Raw genomic sequence first — 21,038 nt, 5'->3', positions numbered from 1 at the left:
CAATCTGCTGTCCCAACCCCTGGACTCTCCATGCCAAGGGGACCTTCCCTGGTGACAAACTGCTGTCCCAACCCCTGGACTCTCCATGCCAAGGGGACCTTCCCTGGTGGCAAATTGCTGGCCCTGTCCCCAACCCTTGGGCTCTCCATGAGAAAGGGACACTTCCCTGGTGACAAACTGGTGGCCCTGTCCCCACTCCTGCTGCCCCCAAGCCAAGGGAATGCTTCCCTGGTGACAAACTGGTGGCCCTGTCTCCACCCTTGTGCCTTCCATGACAAAGGGACATTCTCCAGTGGCAAACTTGTGGCTTTGTCCCCACCCCTGGGCTCTCCATGCCAAGGGAACCTTCCTGATGGCAAATTTGTGACCCTGTCCCCACCCTGGCACTTTCCATGACAAAGGGACAGTTCCCCAGTGGCAAACGGGTGGCCTGTCCCCATCCTGGCTGCCCCTAAGCCAAGAGAACCTTCCCTGGTGGAAAACTGGTGGCCCTGGTCCCCACCCCTGGGTTCTCCACACCAAGGGGACCTTCCCTGGTGGCAAATTTGTGACCCTGTCCCCACCCTGGGGCCTTCCATGACAAAGGGACAGTTCCCCATTGGCAAACTGGTGGCCCTGTCCCCAAGCCTGGGTTCTGCACACCAAGGGGACCTTCCCTGGTGGCAAACTGGTGTCCCTGTCCCCATCCCTGCTGCCCCAAGCCAAGGGACACTTCCCTGGTGACAAACTGGTGGCCCAGGTGCTGCCCCAGCCCTTCAGGGGCTGTCTGGCAAAGCTCGTTCCGAGGGTCTGGGGGATTTGTGGGAAGAGCAGAGAAACGGAGAATTTTAATAAACAGAGAATTTCCACAAATGAGCTGTGTTGTGATAAACCAATCCCAGACTGGGCTGGGAAAGATCTCAAAGGTCATCAAATCCCAGCTGTGCCCCGTCCCCACCTTGTCCCCAGCCCAGAGCACCAAGTGCCACCTCCAGCCCCTCCCTGGGCAGCTCTTCCCAAGGCCTGAGCACCTTTCCAGGAGGAAATTCCATCTGGTGTCCAACCTGAATCCCAAAATGGGATTTGGGGTTTGGGGTGGGAGGAATCTTAAAGCCCATCCCGTTCCCTGCCAGGGACAGGGACCCTTCCCACCATCCCAGGGTTGCTCCTGGGGTTGGGAGCCCAACAGAGCACTGTCAAAAAAGAAGGAAAAGGAGGAAAAGCAACACTTTGAAGGTGTAGGGAGTGATTAAAACTATTCAGATTGCCAAGGAATGGATGGCATTCCAAGGTACTCCAAGATCTTGCAGCTCTGTTTCCTTCCCTCCCCCTAAATCCAGAGCAGAGCACGGCAGGTTTTGGGTGGACATTTGCTGCAGGATGGTGGCGTTGGACATTTTAGATGTTGCACTGGATTTTCTTGTTTCCCATGTGTTGCAGACCTCTTTTCATTAAAATCTTTTCTGAGAAGTTTCAGCAACAAATGTAAACAATTGTTATCTGCTGCTGTGGAATGCAACAGGTCCACCTGTGATTGGTCCATGTTGGATGTTTAAAATTAATGGCCAATCAAAGACTGAGCTATCTCGGACAGAGTCAGGGAGAGCTGCTTTGTTATCATTCTTTCTATTCTATTCTTAGCTTAGCTACCCTTCTGAGAACTTTTCTTCCCATTTCTTTTTAGTATAGTTATAATGTAATATATATATCATAAAACAATAAATCAAGACTTCTGATCGTGGGGTCAACATTCTCATCTCTCTGTCATCCTGAAAACCCCTGGGAACACAGTCACACCCATGTCCATCAAATCATCCTGCAGAGCTTTAGAAGCCACCAGGAAAACGGGAGTGAATTCCACCCCAATCCCACCCTGACCTGCACATCTTGAAGCAATCTGTGTGTGCAGCAGCAGGAATTTTCTAGAAATGAGTGAGAGCCGTATCATTCTAATTTGCATACAGCTTTTGCAAAAGTCCCTCCTTTAACTCCACATCTTGCTCTCGTTTGAAGACTCAGGGTTTCTCCTGAGATCAGAGGGAACCACTTGAACGTGCTCCAGCCTGCTCTGCTGCTGTCATGTAGAGCTTGCTTTGAAAGCCTCACACCAAATCTAAATTATTTGCTAGGTCTGGGTGATAAGTGCATTGTAAAGAGGACTGAAAACACAGAAAACTTTTCAGAAAAAGCCATTTCTTTTTTTTTAAAGCCTGTAAAATTTCTCATTCTTTATTTATACAGAATTAGAAATCAAAAATTTAAAAAAAAAAATTTAGAATTCCCCTTAGTTTTCCACCAGGTCCTTCTCCACAGAGCTGCTTTTTCTGCCCACGGCCACAGGGATTTTCCTTGGAGCTGGCAGAGTTTCTCCATGCCTTGTGAAGAAACCTGGAAAGGTTTTGTTCCCACATCAGCCTCCTTCTTTTCCTGTTCTAATTCCTTACATTAAATGTCATTCAGCATTCCTGGGAGAATCCGTCACAACCTTTTCTGTCACCCACACTTGACAAAAATCTTCTCTTTGGCAGAGCAAAGAGCAAATCTGAGGAGGATTTTAGGCCCTCCCAACTGAAGACCTGGTGTCTCCAAGGAAAAACAACAATGTGGGAGATATTTGAACCATCTTGACATAAAATGTCATTACTCTGCCTTTTGCCAGGGCAGAAGGAACCCTCCTCTGATGAACAATGTATCCAGACAGTTTTAGGAAGTTTCTCAGGAATGAGGTGTGGAAGCAGCATTTAAAATTTGGCAGATGCCACCTTCCCCTTGCCTCCTGCAGAGCTCCTGCTGCTCCATTCCATCCTTTGTTTGCCCACGTTAGACCTAAAGGTGATGGGGTTTAGGGGAACGAAATGGGTTCCCATTAATTTTCCAGGGGAAAACAAAGGATGGTAAATTCTGAAGGAAGCAAAGAGCAAGTTCAGAGCTCCTCTGAGAAATTCAGGCTCCTCAAGGCAGGCTGATGTGTCCTGCTGAGCTTTCAGAGCTTGGCTCTGGAGTGTGTCTGCTCCAAGAATCCCAGACTCCATCTGCTCCAGCTTGGAATCTGGGGAGCGCCAAGAGCTTTGTTTTCCCTCTGCTCCTCCTCAGGAGTATTTCCTTCAGCACACGGCTCCTCGGCTGCAGACTCCACGCCTTGGCTGCTGGGAGAAGTTGTCTTTCTTCTGGAAATAATTTTTTTCCGTAATTATTGTTGTTATCTTAACGAGGCAGAGCTGCCAGCTCTGGAGATGAGACCTTCCATTCACCTGAGTCACGATGAGGATCCTTCCTAAAGAGGATCTGCTGCTCTTGTTTAATCTGGGCAGGGAAAGAGAGGATGGGACTGGACATAATTCCATGGATGTCAGAGAAACCAGAGCAGGATTTGACTCTCCTGTGAAAGAGTGAGAGGAAAGGAGCTGTGCCAGAGGAAGCTCAGCTTGGACCCCAGGAGCAATTTGCCCATGGAAAGGGAGCTCAGGCCTTGGCAGGGGCTGCCCAGGGAGCTTTGCAGTGCCCATCCCTACAGGTGTGCCCTGGAGGTGGCACTGAGTGCTCTGGGCTGGGGACAAGGTGCCCATGGGGCACAGCTGGCACTCCATGGGCTGGCAGGGCTGTGCCAGCCCTTCCAGGGATTCTGTAAGGAGCTGGGAAGGGGCTGGAGCCCCAGGAGGGGTTGAGGGAGCTGGAAGGGGCTGCAGAATCCCTGAGGAGCTGGAAGGGGCTGGGGCTGGAGCAAAGGAGGCTCAGGGGCCCTCGTGGCTCTGCACAAGTCCCTGCCAGGAGGGCACAGCCGGGGGGGTCGGGCTCTGCTCCAGGGAACAGGGACAGGAGCAGAGGAAACACAGAATCACAGAATAATGAGGTTGGAAGAGACCTCTAAGATCATCCAGTCCAAGCTATGCCCAAACACCTCAAGTAGACTACAGCACCAAGTTCCATGTTCAGTCTTTTAAACACATCCAGAGATGGTGATTCTACCACCTCCCTGGGAAGAGCATTCCAGTACTTTATTATTCTTTCGGTGAAATTTTTTTCCTAATATCCAACCTATACCTTCCTTGACGTAGCTTCAGACAGCCTCAGGCTGGGCCAGGGCAGGCCCAGCTTGGACAGCAGCAGGAATTTGCCTATGGAAAGGGTGCTCAGGCCTTGGCAGTGCCCATCCCTAGCGGTGCCCAAGGCCTGGACATGGCACTCAGTTCAACAAGCTGGGCACAGGGCACAGCTGGGCCTGGATGATCTCCGAGGTTCCTCCTTTCCTCATTCATTCTGGCGATCCCATAACATTCCTCTCCCTCCGTTCCCTTGCCCAGGAGCGTCCGAGCTGACGGCGTTCAGCGACCCCCGGGTGGGCATCGAGCGCTCCTTCCCGGCGCTGCCATCCATCTCCGACCCGCGCATGCACTACCCGGGCGCCTTCACCTACACGCCCACGCCCGTCAGCTCCGCCATCGGCATCGGCATGTCGGCCATGTCCACGGCCTCCAGGTACCACACGTACCTCCCGCCGCCCTACCCCGGCTCCTCGCAGGCCCAGGGCGGCCCCTTCCAGACCGGCTCCCCCTCGTACCACCTGTACTACGGCACCTCGGCCGGCTCCTACCAGTTCTCCATGATCTCGGGCGGGGAGCGCTCGCCGCCGCGCATCCACCCGCCCTGCACCAACGCCTCCACGGGCTCCGCGCTGCTCAACCCCAGCCTGCCCAACCAGAGCGACGTGGTGGAGGCCGAAGGCAGCCACAGCAACTCGCCCACCAACATGGCCAGCACGGCCAGGCTGGAGGAGGCCGTGTGGAGGCCCTACTGAGGATGAGGAGGTCAGGAAGGAGCTCGAGGGTCAGGACTTCACGCGCTTCCCGTTGCCCGGCGCCCGGAGGGATCCCAGAAACTTCCCCGCGGGCCCTGCCGCGTTCATCCACGAGTTTCAGGAGCAAACCCTTGGGAAGTCAGCGCTCCCAGGGGTGGTGGCTCTCGTTGCCAGGCCCTGGCAAAGGATTCCCGGCAGGAGAACGAGCTCCTGGGAAGGAGGAGGCCCCAGTTGGTGGTGCAGAGGTAGCGAGGGTGGATAGAAGGGTATCCAGCCTGATTCCAGGCCTGTGGCTTCCCAACGTGCCTGGGCTTGAAGGTCTCCACAGCCCTAAAAGAGAATTTTGGTTCACTTCTATTTTTAAGACTTAAAACCTTAAAAAAAAAATCCAAAAAACAAAGATAAATCTTAGTGAGTTTACTGCATCTTAGGGACATCTTAAGTGTAAGGACGTATAGGAAGATTCCCAGAGGGAAACTGTGAACGCTTCTGTTTTCGCAATGCTGTGAATGAGAGGTTTTATATGTTGGACTTCATTCTTTCTTTTCTTTGTTTTGTTTGTATATTCCAAAGAATATGGAGGTTTTTTATTACTGTTTTTTTTTTTTTGTTTGTTTTATTTTGTTTTGGGTTTAGGTTTTTTGGTGTTTTTTGGTTTTGTTTTGTTTTCTTTTTTTAGGATGCAGCTCATCCTGCTTTGCATCTAATTTGTTTTATTTCTCTTGGCACCTTATAAATTGCAAAAAAAAAAAAGATTTTGCTCTTTTTTTGTTTTAATCATGCTTGCTTCTTTCTTGCTTTGTCAACTGAAAGAATCAGCCCCTTTTTCAATTAGTTAATTTAACTTTTTATCTCTTGGACTTTTTTTTTTTAACACAATGGCTACAGCCTTGGGTCATTTTCAACTACTGTATTTCTTTGATGAGTTGATTGATATTTATGCCTGATATTTAGATTTTTCTTATTTGTTGATACTATTATTATTTAAATATGCCTATATTAAAAAAAATATCAGCAATTGCCTTTTTTTGGTAGCAGCCAAAGTCAAATTTCTCACATTGAAAAACGCTGGAATAACGATGGGCAAAAGTGACCTCTGAATTCCCTAAAAATATTGTTTACAATTACCTTGCTCTCATTTTACTCAGCTTAGGTCCTCGAAGGCATTGAGGTGTCCAGTTCCTGCTGGAAGGCACCAAAATCCCTGGGAATTTCTGTCCCTTTCCAAGTGGTGGAGTCATCTCTCCCTCCTCCTCCTTTGTCACCAGCGGTGACCCTCAGGATCAAGAATCAGGACATAGATACTTCCTAAGGCAAATTCAATATTCCCTAATGAAATACCTGCCCACTGCAGGGCCAGGACACAGGGAATGTCTCCCAGTGCCAGAGGGCAGGGCTGGATGGGAACTGGGAATTAGGAATTGTTCCCTGGCAGGGTGGGAGGCCCTGGAATAGAATTCCCAGAGCAGCCGTGGCCGCCCCTGGATCCTGGCAGTGTCCAAGGCCAGGTTGGAGCACTCTGGGACAGTGGAAGGGGTCCCTGTCCATGGCAATTTTGGTGGATGAGCTTTAAGATCCCTCCCAAGCCAAAGCATTCCCTGGTTCTGGGATTCCCAGGGCAAGGGGGAAGTCCTGGCTCTGATGGAATCGGGGTGAGATTTGCTGCCAGGATTTCTGTGCGGCACGAAAGCCACGTTCCGCTCTGCTGGCAAACACGTCCCTTCCTGGAAAGCTCCAGAAAAGCCAGGGCCAGGACAACCCTCCCATTTGCATCTTCTGGGAGAAGAGCAGGGGTATTTAAAGCTGGTGTAGCCAATGTTGTGCCCTGTAGTAAATCTACAAGGGTTTTACTAGGAGCAGGTTCAGGAGCCGTCACGGCCGCCCATCGCCCCAGCACAAACATATCAGATGTCACTGTAACGTTTTTGGCACTATTTTATTGAGGGTTTGCTCTGAATGCAGCTCTTGTACTACTCCTGAACTCCAAACTGCTGATGTTGACACGTGTGAGTCCCAAATGAGCTGATTATTATTTAATGTACCTCTCAAACCAGAGAAACAATTGCAGGTCAACTCAAGAGAGTATTTGAAAGCAGGACTTCAGATCAGTGTTTGATGTTAAAAAAAAAAAAAAAAAGTTAAAAGGATTCAAATTAAAAAGATCCTTGGCTGCAGGCAGCAAAACAGCTGGACTTATTTAAAACCATTTGTTTTTCAAGTTTTCTCTTTTTTTATATATATATATGATTTTGCTTCTTTGTTTGAGTTGGATGCAGTAGCACTTTGGTACTGAAAAGAATCGAAGAATTTTCACTGTCCATGAGGTTGTTTTTGTGCAGAAAATAGGGAGTGTTTCAAGAGATCTCAGCAAAAGCCCAGAATGTTTCTGTTAAAAACATGGTCTTGTGCTTTTAATGAAATATCCTTTCTATTTCCAGAGTTTGCTCTGAAAAAAAGACAGAAAACATCCAAATTTTATCAGAAATAAATATTGAAAGTTTGGAAACCCTGCTGAATACAGAAATACAGAGACCCCCACAGCTGTAGCATTTCTATAGTTGGACTCTCACCTCTTCAGTACCCTAAAAAAAAGTCCCCCAGCACTGAGCAGTAGCTCTGTTGCAGAATCCATTCGGCACATTCTGTGCAATTCAAACCCTAATTTCTTACAGCTCTCAATTAAAATGGTAATTGATTACAGCTCTCACATCTGCCTTGTGACTGGACCACCAAAGTTCACAGAGCTGGGAGTGAAACACAGCAGGGAGGGAGAGGAGAGGAGCTTGGAGGAGCCAGGAAGGGCCAGGTGACCTGGAGAGGGAATTTTAACAAAAGCAGGGAGTGACAGGAGGAGGGGGATGGTACTAAGATGAAGGAGGGCAGGGTTAGATGGGATATGTGGAATAAATTAATTCCTGTGAAATTTTTGAGGCCCTGTCACAGAGTGCCCAGAGAGGTTGTGGCTTCTCCATCCCTGGCAGTGCCCAAGGCCAGGTTGGACACTGGGGCTTGGAGCACCTGGGACAGTGGGAGGTGTTCCTGCCATGGCAGGGGTGGCACTGGGTGGCTTTAAGGTCCCTTCCAACCCAAACCATTCCATGATTTGATGATTCCATGAGTTCAGCCCAGTGGTAGAAGTGAGCTCAGTGTGGCCACCAAGGTGAGCCCAATGTGGCCACCAAGGTGAGCTCAGTGTGGCCACCAAGGTGAGCCCAATGTGGCCACCAAGGTGAGCTCAGTGTGGCCACCAAGGTGAGCCCAATGTGGCCACCAAGGTGAGCTCAATGTGGCCACCAAGGTGAGGTTGTTGTGGCCACCAAGGTGAGCTCAATGTGGCCACCAAGGTGAGCCCAATGTGGCCACCAAGGTGAGCCCAATGTGGCCACCAAGGTGAGCTCAATGTGGTCACCAAGGTGAGCTCAATGTGGCCACCAAGGTGAGGTTGTTGTGGCCATCAAGGTGAGGTTGTTGTGACCACCAAGGTGAGCTCAATGTGGTCACCAAGGTGAGCTCAATGTGGCCACCAAGGTGAGCCCAATGTGGTCACCAAGGTGAGCCCAATGTGGCCACCAAGGTGAGGTTGTTGTGGTCACCAAGGTGAGCTCAATGTGGTCACCAAGGTGAGCTCAATGTGGCCACCAAGGTGAGGTTGTTGTGGCCACCAAGGTGAGGTTGTTGTGGTCACCAAGGTGAGCTCAATGTGGTCACCAAGGTGAGCTCAGTGTGGCCACCAAGGTGAGCTCAATGTGGCCACCAAGGTGAGCTCAATGTGGCCACCAAGGTGAGCTCAATGTGGTCACCAAGGTGAGCCCAATGTGGCCACCAAGGTGAGGTTGTTGTGGTCACCAAGGTGAGGTTGTTGTGGTCACCAAGGTGAGCTCAATGTGGCCACCAAGGTGAGCTCAGTGTGGCCACCAAGGTGAGCTCAATGTGGCCACCAAGGTGAGCTCAATGTGGCCACCAAGGTGAGCCCAATGTGGCCACCAAGGTGAGCTCAATGTGGCCACCAAGGTGAGCCCAATGTGGCCACCAAGGTGAGCCCAATGTGGCCACCAAGGTGAGCTCAATGTGGTCACCAGGGTGAGCTCAGTGTGGCCACCAAGGTGAGCTCAATGTGGCCACCAAGGTGAGCTCAATGTGGCCACCAAGGTGAGGTTGTTGTGGCCACCAAGGTGAGGTTGTTGTGGTCACCACATTGCCAGGCCTGTGGGACACCACAACCTCCTTTCTGCCCCAGCCCTTTCAGCCCCCAGGACTGAAACCCACCCACCCTGGAAGCTCAAAAACCAGGGATTCACAGGAACAGGGAGCTGGCAACTCTGAGACCCTAAATCAAACATTTCTTATGTCTGTGCCTCTCCTTTGTCTCCACTCATGCTAAAGGTGAGAATTTGGCTCTCCCTGGTGTGAACAGGATGAGGAAATGCAGAACTGGCCACCACCACTTTTCCCTGTGTCCTTACTGACACTTTTCTGGAATTTCTCAGTGTTTCCCATGTTTTTATTGCCAGCAACCAAATTTTGGAGTCCAACCTCTCTGGATATGTCCAGCACTGCAAAGGAAAGGAAAAGCCAAGTTCGTTATCCCTGGCAATTAATCTGTTTAATTAATCACTGTGGGTTTCAGTGTATTCACTCAGCAGAAACCACACTTTACTCAAATATTTGGTTTTGTAGCCATCACTAAGGATGGGAAAGTTTTTCAAGGCTGTGAAAATGCTCTCATGTCTTTCCTCTTATATTTTAAGAGCACATAACAGGCAGAAAAAAAGATATTTGGATAAAACATTTCCCCCATGCCCATCTCCAAATTAGAGTGCAAAAATATCTATTTTTATATGGCTATAATATATACATTTATAAAATTTTGTCATCCTGGGTGCTGTATGGAATCAGAAAATTAGAATTCTTGTGCTTCTGCTCTGGAGCTGCAGTAAGCAGAGTGCTTTAGGTACCTCACCCTCCCAAAATTCAGCTCCTGGCTGTCCTTACTCTCAGCTTGGGTGCTCCTTTCACAAGACACAGCTCAAACATCTTCAACATAAATTTTGCTGGCTCTGAGGACAAATATTTCCCTCTCCAACAACATTTAAAGTCATTTAAGAGTTCCTGCTGGCTCCCAGGGCATTGAGAGGAGCTGTAATGCAGGGAGAAGAGGGTGCAGAGAGCATCCCTGCTGGGAAGGGTTTGATTTGTACAAATTCTCCACCGGGAATGGAGAGAAATCCTCTCCTCCAAACAGCCTTTGCCAACACATCCCCAATTTCCTGAGCTCTTCAGACATTCGCTGCTGCTTCCTGGGTGCCCTTTTCTGTGGCTGTGGCTGAAATTCAGGGAGGAGTGGATCCGTTTTCTGTCCTCAGAGCAAATCTCTGCCCTGTTTTCCTGCCTTGTTCCATTTCCCGTTGGGTTTTTGTTCTCCTCACTGGGTCAGTCCCAACCACTGGGCTTTTTTCTCCTTGTCCTTCCAGGGTTGCATCCCCACAGTTACTTGTATTTATGTCTGTAAATAGATTTCCAAAGCTTCCTAGCCAAAATATTTAGTGCTTGTAATTACTCTGCATTTTTCTGGTTTTTGTTTTTTTTTTTCTGTGTTTTTAATGAACTTACCTTTGTGTTTGCTGAAATACTGTAGTGAGACTTATTTCTTTTCCAAATTAGTTATTTTTAGGCTTCAAGAGGAACTACATTTTATTCACTTTTGTAAACAGTTATAGCATGGTCTCTATCCAACATCCTTCACTTTTTTGTGGTAGGGGAGAAACAAACGTGCAAAAAAAAAAAAAATCTGTGGGTTATTTGTGGTATTTGGGGTTGGACAATCCCGGCTCTTTTTAAAACCAAAATTTCAGTGTGAGGTGGTGAGGCTGAGGGGGGACACAGCCCCACCAGAGTGGCACCAAAGGGAATTTATTCAGCATTTTCTGGCCATGTTTACAAAACATTTTCCCTTTCACACTGAACTTTTCCTGAAGGGGAAACCATCAGCTTGGGGATTTTTCAGAGGGATTGATTACCAGGGACTTTTCTTCCTGGGGAGGGAGGGAGGGAGGGAGGGCAGGGGGTGGCTGCTGATTTTTGGAACCAGATAGGAAAAGAGAATAGAGTAGGTTTTATTTTTCCCCCACTCCAGGAATCTCTAGAGAGCACCCCAGGGTAAATTCTTGCTGTCCACAGGGATGGCTGTGTCCAGCACCACAGGAGAATTCATTACAACTACCCAGGGCAGCTGGACTGCTGCAGTAGTTCTAATGAACACTTTTCTTCCTTTTCTTTCTTTTCCTTCTTTATTTCTTTCTTTGTACCACAGTTTCCTCTGTAAATTCAATATTATAATTAGTGTGAATGACAAATAAAATGTTTGACAAGTATGCACATGGGCCTGGTGCATTTTTTTTATCTGGGAGGAAAAAAAATAACATCTCGGGGAAAAAGGAGCCATCAGGAGGAGGGTGCTGAGCACGTGGCACTCACAACATCAAAATTAGGTTTCCTTACTTTTAATTCTTTTAAAATTCTTTCTTTTTTTCTCAAAATAGTATTTTTCCTGCTGTGGATTAAGCTGGTGAAAGGCCTGAAATCCAACAGGACACCAAACCAGGAGGGAAACTTTACAGAGAGGTTGTGGATTCCCCATCCCTGGCAGTGCCCAAGGCCAGGCTGGACACTGGGACAGTGGGAGGTGTCCCTGCCATGGCAGGGCTGGCACTGGGTGGGCTCTGAGGTCCCTCCCAATCCAAAGCATTGCAGGATTCCATGAAATGAGATTTTGCATCTATACAAGTCCAATAACTGCATTTTATCCCTGGCTTCTCAATTAAATTTCAGTATTTCAGATTCATCCACAGCTCTCATTTTTCTTCATCTTTTCCTTCTTGGATTGGATCTTTTTCACTGCTGATGGTTTGAAGCTTCCTTGAGGAGCACCAAAACAGATTTTAAGGTCATGTTACTTAAAAGATTTGTGCTTTTTTCTCTTTAAATAAATAATGAAACAAAAGTGGTAATGAAACATTACCATGGGTGTACCAAGCTTTCAAAATCAGCAAAATATATTGAAAGTTCATTTTTAAAGACTCTGTATCCAGGCATCTGTAAATATAGCCAAAATACCTTCTAATATTGGCCCTGCACAACATATGGCATGATATCAAAGAAGTTTTCAGTAATATCCTTCTCCACAATAATCAGGGAGTCACAGAATGGTTTGGGATTGGAAGGGACGTTAAAGATCACCCAGTTCCAAGTCCCCTGCTGTGGGCAGGGACACCTTCCAAACCAGGTTGTTATATATGTTATCTATATTATTTATATATATATATATATATATATATATATATAATTTATATATTTTAATATAATTTATATATTTTTTAATATATACAATGACTGTTTTTCAGCTGCTCGTCTCAGTGAAGTGAAAAACCAGCTACAAAGCAAAGTATCAAAGGTGCATTTTTCTCCTGCCAGCTCTAGAGCAACCCCCATCTCTCAAACCATAATCCACATTGTCTATTTAAAATTAAGGCAAAAACACTGAGAGAAAACAGTGACTGGATCCCAGGTGCCTCTTTAGAGGTAGAAATTCGGGACCCCCATCTATGATGTGGACTTTGGTTTTCCTGCTCAGCGTGGGCCCTCACATTTCTTTCCAGCATGACCCTAAAATACTGCATTTGTATTTTGAAGAGCCTCCCCTGCAGATTCCTGCCCTGACCCCGTGAAACCCAAGAGCCTTTCCCTCGAGGTGCACAGGAGGCAGAGCACGTGTTTTATTTTGTCACTGGTTTTGACACGCAGGAAAAGAAGCCACAAATAGCAATAGTCAAAACAAACCCAAAAATATGACAGCCAAGGGCATCTCAGCAGGAATATTTGCTGCTGGGTTTTGAAGGCTGCTCAAAAGAGCTTTCTGCTCTTTTGATCAGAGCAGGCTGCTGGAATTGAGAGATTTTGTAGAGAACAGAGCAGCAGAGCTCTGGTTGTGGAGAGGAAGGGAAGGCAGATCCATGGATCCAACTCTGAGCAGATTCACAAATCCCACTCTGAGCTGATCCATGGATCCAACTCTGAGCTGATCCATGGATCCCACTCTGAGCAGATTCACAAATCCCACTCTGAGCAGCTCCATGGATCCCACTCTGAGCAGCTCCATGGATCTAACTCTGAGCAACTCCATGGATCCCACTCTGAGCAGATCCATGGATCCAACTCTGAGCTGATCCATGGATCCCCCTCTGAGCTGATCCATGGATCCCCCTCTGAGCAGATCCATGGATCCAACTCTGAGCAGCTCCATGGATCCCACTCTCAGCAGATCCACAAATCCCACATTGAGCAGATCCATGGATCCCACTCTGAGCAGATCCATGGATCCCACTCTGAGCAGACCCATGGAACCCCACTAGCAAATCCATGGATCCCACTCTGAGCAGATCCATAGATCCCACTCTGAGCAGATCCATGGATCCCACCCCGAACAGATCCATGGATCCCACTCCCTGTCCTTGTGGAAAGGCCATGTCCTTCTCCTTGCCAGGCAGCTGGACTGAGGAGAATCCCTCCTATGCCCAAATTCCCCAGTTTCCAGCGTGGTTGTGCCACTCCAGAGCAGTGGCACTGCTGGATGCTGGCTGAGGGGAGGCAGCAGGAGCAGTTCCCTCTCCTGCCCTCTGCCTTCCTCCCTGCCCAGGAAAACAGGGAGCTCACAGCCCACGGGAAGCCAGGGCAGCCCTTGGGACCAGAGGTGACCCCAGCACACCAGTCTGGACAACTGGGAACGTCCAGCTCAACCCCTCCTCCCTGTGAGAGGGGGGAGGAGGAGGAGGAAAGGGCAGGGAAGGTGATGAAGATCAAGGCTGGAGGCTGCAGGTGGTGAGAGGAGGGGCTGCCAAGGGTGAATGCAAACGTTGTTGACTTCTTGTGGCACTTCACACCCAGCTTTTAATGAGCTGTAATTACAGAGCCTCCCACACCCGGCCTGCGAGGGCTCATTCAGCACCATCAGCCTTCAAGGCACCGTCCAGCTCCACACAGGAGTCCTGGAAAACTGACCCAGGTGAGTGTCCAAATCCACACAGGAGTCCTGGAAAACTGACCCAGCTGAGTGTCCAGCCCCACAGGGATGTCCTGGAAAAATAACCCAGCTGTGTGTCTAAATCCACAAGTATTTTCTGGATCAATAACCCAGCTGTGTGTCCACCTCCATAGGGATTTTCTGGATCAATAACCCAGCTGTGTGTCCAGCCCCAGAGGGGTTTTCTGGATCAATAACCCAGCTGTGTGTCCAGTCCCAGAGGGATTTTCTGGGTCAGTAAATCAGGTGTGTGTCCAGCCCCACAGGGATTTTCTGGATAAATAAATCAGGTGTGTGTCCAGCCCCAGAGGGATTTTCTGGATCAATAACCCAGCTGTGTGTCCATCTCCACAGGGATTTTCTGGGTCAATAAATCAGGTGTGTGTCCAATCCCACAGGGATTTTCTGGATAAATAAATCAGGTGTGTGTCCAGTCCCAGAGGGATTTTCTGGGTCAATAAATCAGGTGTGTGTCCAGCCCCTCAGGGATTTTCTGGACCAATAACCGGCTGTGTTCCCTTGGGTGCACACAGCTGCTCCCCTTCCCAGTGGCTCCAGGACCGTCCTGGGCTGTGGGGCAGGAGTGGGATCCCTTTCCCTGGAATGCTGCTGCCTGGCTCAGCGTGTGTGGCCACAGAGCAGACAATAAACTGCATTATCTGCTCCCAGACAGAGCCTGTTCACAACCTCCCGAGCTCAGAAACCTGTCACTGCTGCCACTGTAATGGCCCTGTGCCTTCCAGACATGACTAAAACCTGACTCAGCCCAGCTCTGTAAAAGGGCCAAAAATAGGATTTTTCCCTGTCCCCACATCTTTTTGCAACACTGAGTTTCTTCCAGGGCTGTGGGACAATTTGGGAATATCTCAATTATTACTCCACGTGATGCCTCAGGTTTGAGCTTTTATATTTTCAGATTCTGTGCTGCTTTAGTCTGTATTTCTAAGCTTCATATTATGGGGTGGTGAGCTCTGTGCACAGAGCAGGGAGACAAAACAATTCCTTCTCTAGCTGGACACCAAGGAAAAATTATCCAAATCTCAGCCCAGGAGCACAAACCCCGTCGGCTGGAGAGAGAAAAACAAGCAGGGTGGGACTGCAGGGCTAAAGCTGGAATGGGACAATGAACTGCAAGGTGCAAATGTGGAAAATGAATTTGTAGAGAATTTTTCAAGTTTGACAGGAGGCTCACACAGTTTGTGCATCTGTGTGCAAACCTTGAGACAAGAAATGCTGACTGAGAAATGCCCTGGAACGGGACAGACATTGCTGAGAGAGAAATGGAGCTGGAAACAAGTTTCAAAGATGGTTTTGTAAAAAAGACTGGACAGCTTGGGGAAATAGAACTGTGAAAGGTGAATTGTGGGACCCATGAAGGGTAATTTTAGATGTTTGGTTTTAAGGCATTTACAGCAAGGTGTGGCAAAAGCTGACAGGCCCAGAAACACTTCTAGTGCATTGTAATTAGGAAATAATTAGCTTCTGATTGTGAATTATAACATCTGTATTGTCTCACCCTTCACATGAGACTGGAAATAGAATAAAAGTTTTTAAAACCCTCTCAGTTGCCCCATCTGTGGGTCAGGAAAGGGCCTAATCCAACAAACCAGAACTGATCCCAGGGACAGAGCCCGTGCCCGGCCGTGCATTTTGGGGCCATTTTGGTTCATCCTGGGTGCAGCCCTGGCTGGGCTCTGGTGCTGCCCAAGGTGCATCCATGGAGGAGATGCTGTGAATAAACCCCTGCTTTATTCTGTAAATAAATACAGAATTTATTCTGTAACTCTGCCCAGCCTCTGCTCTGGGTCAGCCTTCCCAAGGCACCACAGGCACCCCCTGTTCTCCTGGCACAGCCCCACCTGTTTTCCCCTTGTGGAGCACTCCCAATAACTCTGCACCCCATATTCTCCTGGCACAGCCCCACCTGTTTTCCCTTTTGGAGCACTCCCAATAACTCTGTACCCCACATTCTCCTGGCACAGCCCCACCTCTGCTCCCTGTTTTCTCTTGTGGAGCATTCCCAATAACTCTGCACCCCATATTCTCCTGGCACAGCCCCACCTGTTTTCCCTTGTGGAGCACTCCCAATAACTCTGTACCCCACATTCTCCTGGCACAGCCCCACCTCTGCTCCCTGTTTTCCCTTTTGGAGCACTCCCAATAACTCTGCACCCCATATTCTCCTGGCACAGCCCCATCTCTGCTCCCTGTTTTCCCTTTTGGAGCACTCCCAATAACTCTGCACCCCATATTCTCCTGGCACAGCCCCATCTCTGCTCCCTGTTTTCCCTTTTGGAGCACTCCCAATAACTCTGCCACAGGGATGCCCTGTGGAGCAGCACTTTGAAGTGTAGGCAGGAAAGGAATGTCCAAATTCCAGCTCATCCCAAGTCCTGCCTGCCGGGGGAGGGAGGCACAGCTCAGATAAAAGCGTGTTTAACCCTGAGGAGAAGGAAAATAAAAGGCCAGAAGCTCCAGGTCCCCATTGGAATGTCTAGCTCCTGAATTAGGAAGCTTGTTTGCTGGTTTTAGGTTACAGGGACACCTCGAAGTCTCCCAGACTGGATTAGTCAGCACGAGTCACTGTCTGGGAATTGTTTGGGTTTTTTCGACAGGAGGATAAAACAATTTAAGGAGAAAATCTAATCCACAGATTTCAAACCCAGCCTGCTTGCAGAGCAGGGAGGGGGCAATGCTGCGCTGAGGGCTTTGGAAAAACCTCCTTTTCCTGAGGAAGTGTGAAAAATGGAGTAGAAGATAAAGAATTTTTGTAAAGTTTCATAGGGATAAAATAAGAGACCAAAAAAAAAATTTAAAAAATAATCTAGAGCTGGGGTGCTCCTGGCCAACAGTGAGAGAGGGAAGCTGCTCCCTGCTGATCCAGAATTGTTTCTTGGAGCACCAAAAAGTGCCTCAAACACAAACACAACGCATCAGTACAGCTCCACAGCAACTCTAAATTAGCAGTGCCTGCATTTGCATTAATCTGAACTTGTTAGAGTAACAACTGCCCACCATCTATCACAAATTCTTAAAAAAAGATAATAAGGAAAAAAAAAACCTCACACAAACTTTGATGAGCTTGCTTTGATGAGGATTAATAATGCATAAACAAAACAAGAAAACATGGAGCCACCTGATAAGGAAAAGGTAACCCATCCTGTAAAATATTTCTTCCACACAGATGTGTTTGAAGCCATCATTTCAGCAGGAATTTACTAGAAAAGCTAAATTTACTAAAGAATTTCCTGTAGCTTTCCTGGGGAAGGTTTAGTGGCAGATTTCCACTGGACACATCCCCTGAGCAGAGGAGACCCAGGCGTGGCTCCTGAGGAGCTCTGACCACTGAAACTGCTTCTCAACACCACCAGGTTTATCCCTGCTGCAGTTTGTTTCCCTGTTTCCTCACACCAGAATCCCTCAGGACTGAGACCTCCCAGTTCACAGAATCACAGAATGGTTTGGGTTGGAAGGGACCTGAAATTCCTTGAAAATCAGTGTATTTTCACTGAAACAGCAAAATCCCTACATGAATCCCTCTATGGCAAACTTCACCCTTCCCCTCTGAAATGAGTTGTTCTGAGTCAAGGTTATTTCACACAGGAATGTTTCCAGTTTCATTTTTGCCCCATAAAACTGTGGTTAAATCTGAATTCTAATCCCTTGTCTCTGATATTTCCCCAGCTTCCTGCAGGCCAGGCCAGAGGTGTCAGCCCAGCACAGGTGATTTTGAGGGATGTGTGACCCCAGCCAGTGTTTCCATCCCATGGGAATTATGATTTTGGGGCTGGATGAGTGGAAGTTGTTCTATTTTAGAACAGAAAATCAAAACTTTCTGCACCAAAACTCAAAACATTCTGCAGATGGCAAAAATCTGTCAGTGTGGTCCTGAAAAATGGTTCAGTGGCATCCTTTAGAAAATGATGAAATGATTTTTGTTGCCAAAGGCTGGAGCCTGCCTGCCCTGGGAATGCTGGCCCTTCCAGGACTGTCCCTTTGTGGGAAGCAGGGCTGGTTCAGCAGCTTGTACCACAGCCCAGCCCAAATATTGCCAAGGTGTGAGAGGCCAAAATCCAGGGATTCTGGTGGATTTTCAGTGCTGTCCAGACCGTGGTTGTGACCCCACATGGTTACCTGGATGATTTTGCATCTCAAAGGTGTTAAAGGTGCTGTTTTACCTCTTAGTCCTGCCTTTCCCAATGTGATCCCATTAATCTGAGCTGATTTTTAGGATCCCTTTTTGTACTGCCCAACTTTCTGGGTCTTCAGCCATATCACCTGCTGGAAAATATCCATCTCCTTTCACAGTGTCCCATGGCCAAGCTGGACATTTTCAACTTCCTAAAATCTTCCATGCTGTCGCAGACATTTCTCCACAGAAATCCTTTCTTTCAGATTTCTGTGTCTTCTGGAAGGCAGAGGCCTCAGAAGGGAAGGTAAACAATTGTTATCAGCTGCTGTGGAATGCAATAGGATTCACCTTGATTGGCTCATTTTCTATGTTTATAATTAAGGGCCAATCACCAGTGCAAGCTAGGGGACTGAGTCCCTGGACACAACTTTGTTGTAGATTATTTTCTATCTATTCTTAGCTTAGCTAGCTGCTCTGCAAAACCTCTCTCTGTATTCTATTAGTATAGTCATAATGTATTATATATAATATCTTAATAAATATGCCTTCTGATCAAGATACAAGATTCACCGTCTCTCTCTCACCAGCTGCGACCCACTCAGGCGCAGTAATACCATGCACCTTAATTCTCATTAAGGCACCACATAAAACATTCCAGAAGTTTCCAAGTGTGGTTCCATTAGACATGAAAAATGGGTGTCCCACGGAGTCCCCCCTTTGTGGGTGGTGAATTTTGCCACTTCTCAAGGCTTTTAGGACACAGAACACTCAGAGAAGAGTGGGGGAAGAGAGAAACCCCTCCAGACACTTCTGTGAGGGATATTTTTGTGCCTGTTTGCAGTAATATCAACAGGGATATTGAGAGGTGCCTCCCACACAAAGACAGTTTTGGTGGCACAGGAGGGAAGAGGGAGTTGGGAGACAAGAGGTCAAATTTATTTCAAATCTTTAAATAAGCAAAATTCTATTTCCAATGTCTTATCCCTCCCAGGTGGATATTGCAATTAGGAAACAGAAAAAAGCTCTAGGAGTCAAACCCCAGCTCTGTTAAGAGAATGAGGATTTTCATTGTCTGTTTCTCCAGTTGTAAGAAGCTGGGAGGGGGAAACAAACCAAACCAAAACCTCCTGAATGTTTTTTTTTTTTTTTCTATCCTTGATAAAACAAATATGTCATAGCTGACCCACCCTAGGAATTAGGTTCTCTTCTGTGCTGCTGATGAAGGCAAATACCCCAAGGAGGAGAACAACCTCATTTCCCCCCAGTGTGATTTTCCCCCTCATTTTCCCCCAAACCTCATTTTCCCTGAGTGATGCATCTCAGCACAGACTGTGCCTAACTCAGGGTTTATCCCTGCCTTCACCTCTGGCTGGAGCAAAATCCCTCCCTCCCCGTGCCTCAGTTTCCTCCTTGCACAAGTGACACAGATCTTTGAGAAGCCCTTTGAGCTCCCTGGATGAAAAGGGTCACAGTTGTTGTTGTTGTTGTCTCCACTAGAAAAACACGTCCATAAATCATCTTTCAGGGATAGTGAAGCAGGTTTCATTGGCTCCAGAGCTGAGTGACTGAACAGAGAAGAATTTCCTTCTTTGGCATTTTTCCCCTAGTTTTAATAACTTTGAACTCTTGCTTTAGATCTTGTTTACATTAGGCTGGTTCAGTAACTGTGTGTCTCCCTCCAGCAATTGTCTCCCTCTTCCCCACCTTCCTCAGGTATTTGGTTTAGGTACCAAACATCTGACTCAGGTCTTCCTGCAGAATGGCTGAGCTGGGGTGGATGGAAGAAGAAATCATTTTTCCCTGTCAGAGAGGAGAGGAACTTAACAGGGGAAACAGGGAGAGGCCACAACTGTCATGGACACAGGCCCTGGGGACAAAACCCCCTTGGCTGTTTCCACACCCCCTGGAAGTGTTAAACACAAACTGTACAGGTGGAATTGCTGAGACCACCTGGGTCAGAGGATGGCAGTGGGTCCCTCTAAGCTGAACAAGCTCTGGGGCTGCAAAGGTCACAGCTGTGCTCTGGGATGGGGTGGCCTCACCTCGAGTCCCGGGAGCAGCTTTGGGCAGCACAAGGTGAAAAGGACATTAATGCTCTCAGACAGTGTCCAGAGCAGGGTTACAGAGGGGGTGAAGGGGCTGGAGGGGCCACAGGAGGAGCAGCTGAAGGATCTCAGCTTGTCCAGCTGGAGAAAAGGAGACTGAGAGGGGATTCATTGGGGTCTACAGCTCCTACCAAGGGACAGCTCTGAACTCTGTTCCCCGTGACCTGACAGGACCCAGGGAGCAGCTGGGGCTGGGCCTGGAGGGATTTAGGTTGGGTTTCAGGGCAAGGTTCTTGCCCAGAGGGTGCTGGCACTGCCCAGGCTGCCCAGGGAATGGGCACGGCCCCGAGGCTGCCACAGCTCCAGGAGCCTTTGGCCAGCGCTGCCAGGGATGCCCAGGCTGGGCTTGGTGGGCTCTGGGCAGGGCAGGGCTGGCACTGGGGGATCCTGGTGGGTGCCCAACTCAGGGAATTCTCAGGATCCTTTAACTTGGGATATTGTCTCCCTCTGCACATTCCACCTGTGCAATTCTGCAGCACAGAAATAGAACCCCAGACACAAGGTTGTGGAAACCCAGGGCACACAGGGAATATTTCTGTGTCTGCTCTGGGGTGCCCTGACCCCCAGGGCAGCACTGACTCTGACCCTCATCCATGGAGAAAGTTTCCCAGACTTCAACATAGACTGGAATCCACCAAACTATGAAATAGATTATAGAGAGCAGTGTAGGTGTATCACTCGGTGAGAAATTGAGGTTTTGGGGTTTTTAGTCTGTTGTGGATGGAAGCAAGATGGAGGGCACAGGGTGTTGTCCTGGGTTTCTTCTTCATGCTGATTCTTCCTTCTCCTTCTCCACGGGTTTGGGTGGCATTTTGTAACTGGGCAGAAAAGTCCCCATTGCAGCTCTTTGGGATCAGTTATTGGGTTAAAAGGGAAAATAATCCAGGTGTCAGTTCTTCATTGGCTAGTTTAGCCTTAAAACTTGGAACCAGAGATTGTTTGGCCATTTTG

General features: G+C 48.2%; 1 protein-coding gene across 1 annotated transcript in view; it reads left to right on the top strand.

Moving 5' to 3' along the window:
* The window catches only part of LOC131572447 (runt-related transcription factor 1-like), a 33,148-nt gene extending 27,743 nt beyond the window's left edge, over positions 1–5,405 (top strand). Inside the window, exon 3 of the mRNA XM_058825627.1 lies at positions 4,281–5,405. Coding sequence (XP_058681610.1) covers positions 4,281–4,774 — 494 coding nt within the window. The 3' untranslated portion in view covers positions 4,775–5,405. The remainder of the gene's footprint in view (positions 1–4,280) is intronic.
* The last annotated feature ends 15,633 nt before the right edge of the window (positions 5,406–21,038 follow it).

The sequence above is a fragment of the Ammospiza caudacuta genome, chromosome 2, assembly GCF_027887145.1.
Source record: "Ammospiza caudacuta isolate bAmmCau1 chromosome 2, bAmmCau1.pri, whole genome shotgun sequence".
NCBI classification, from domain to species: Eukaryota; Metazoa; Chordata; class Aves; order Passeriformes; family Passerellidae; genus Ammospiza; species Ammospiza caudacuta.
Note: the sequence above shows the minus strand (reverse complement) of the source record. Positions and strands in the feature narration are given on the sequence as shown.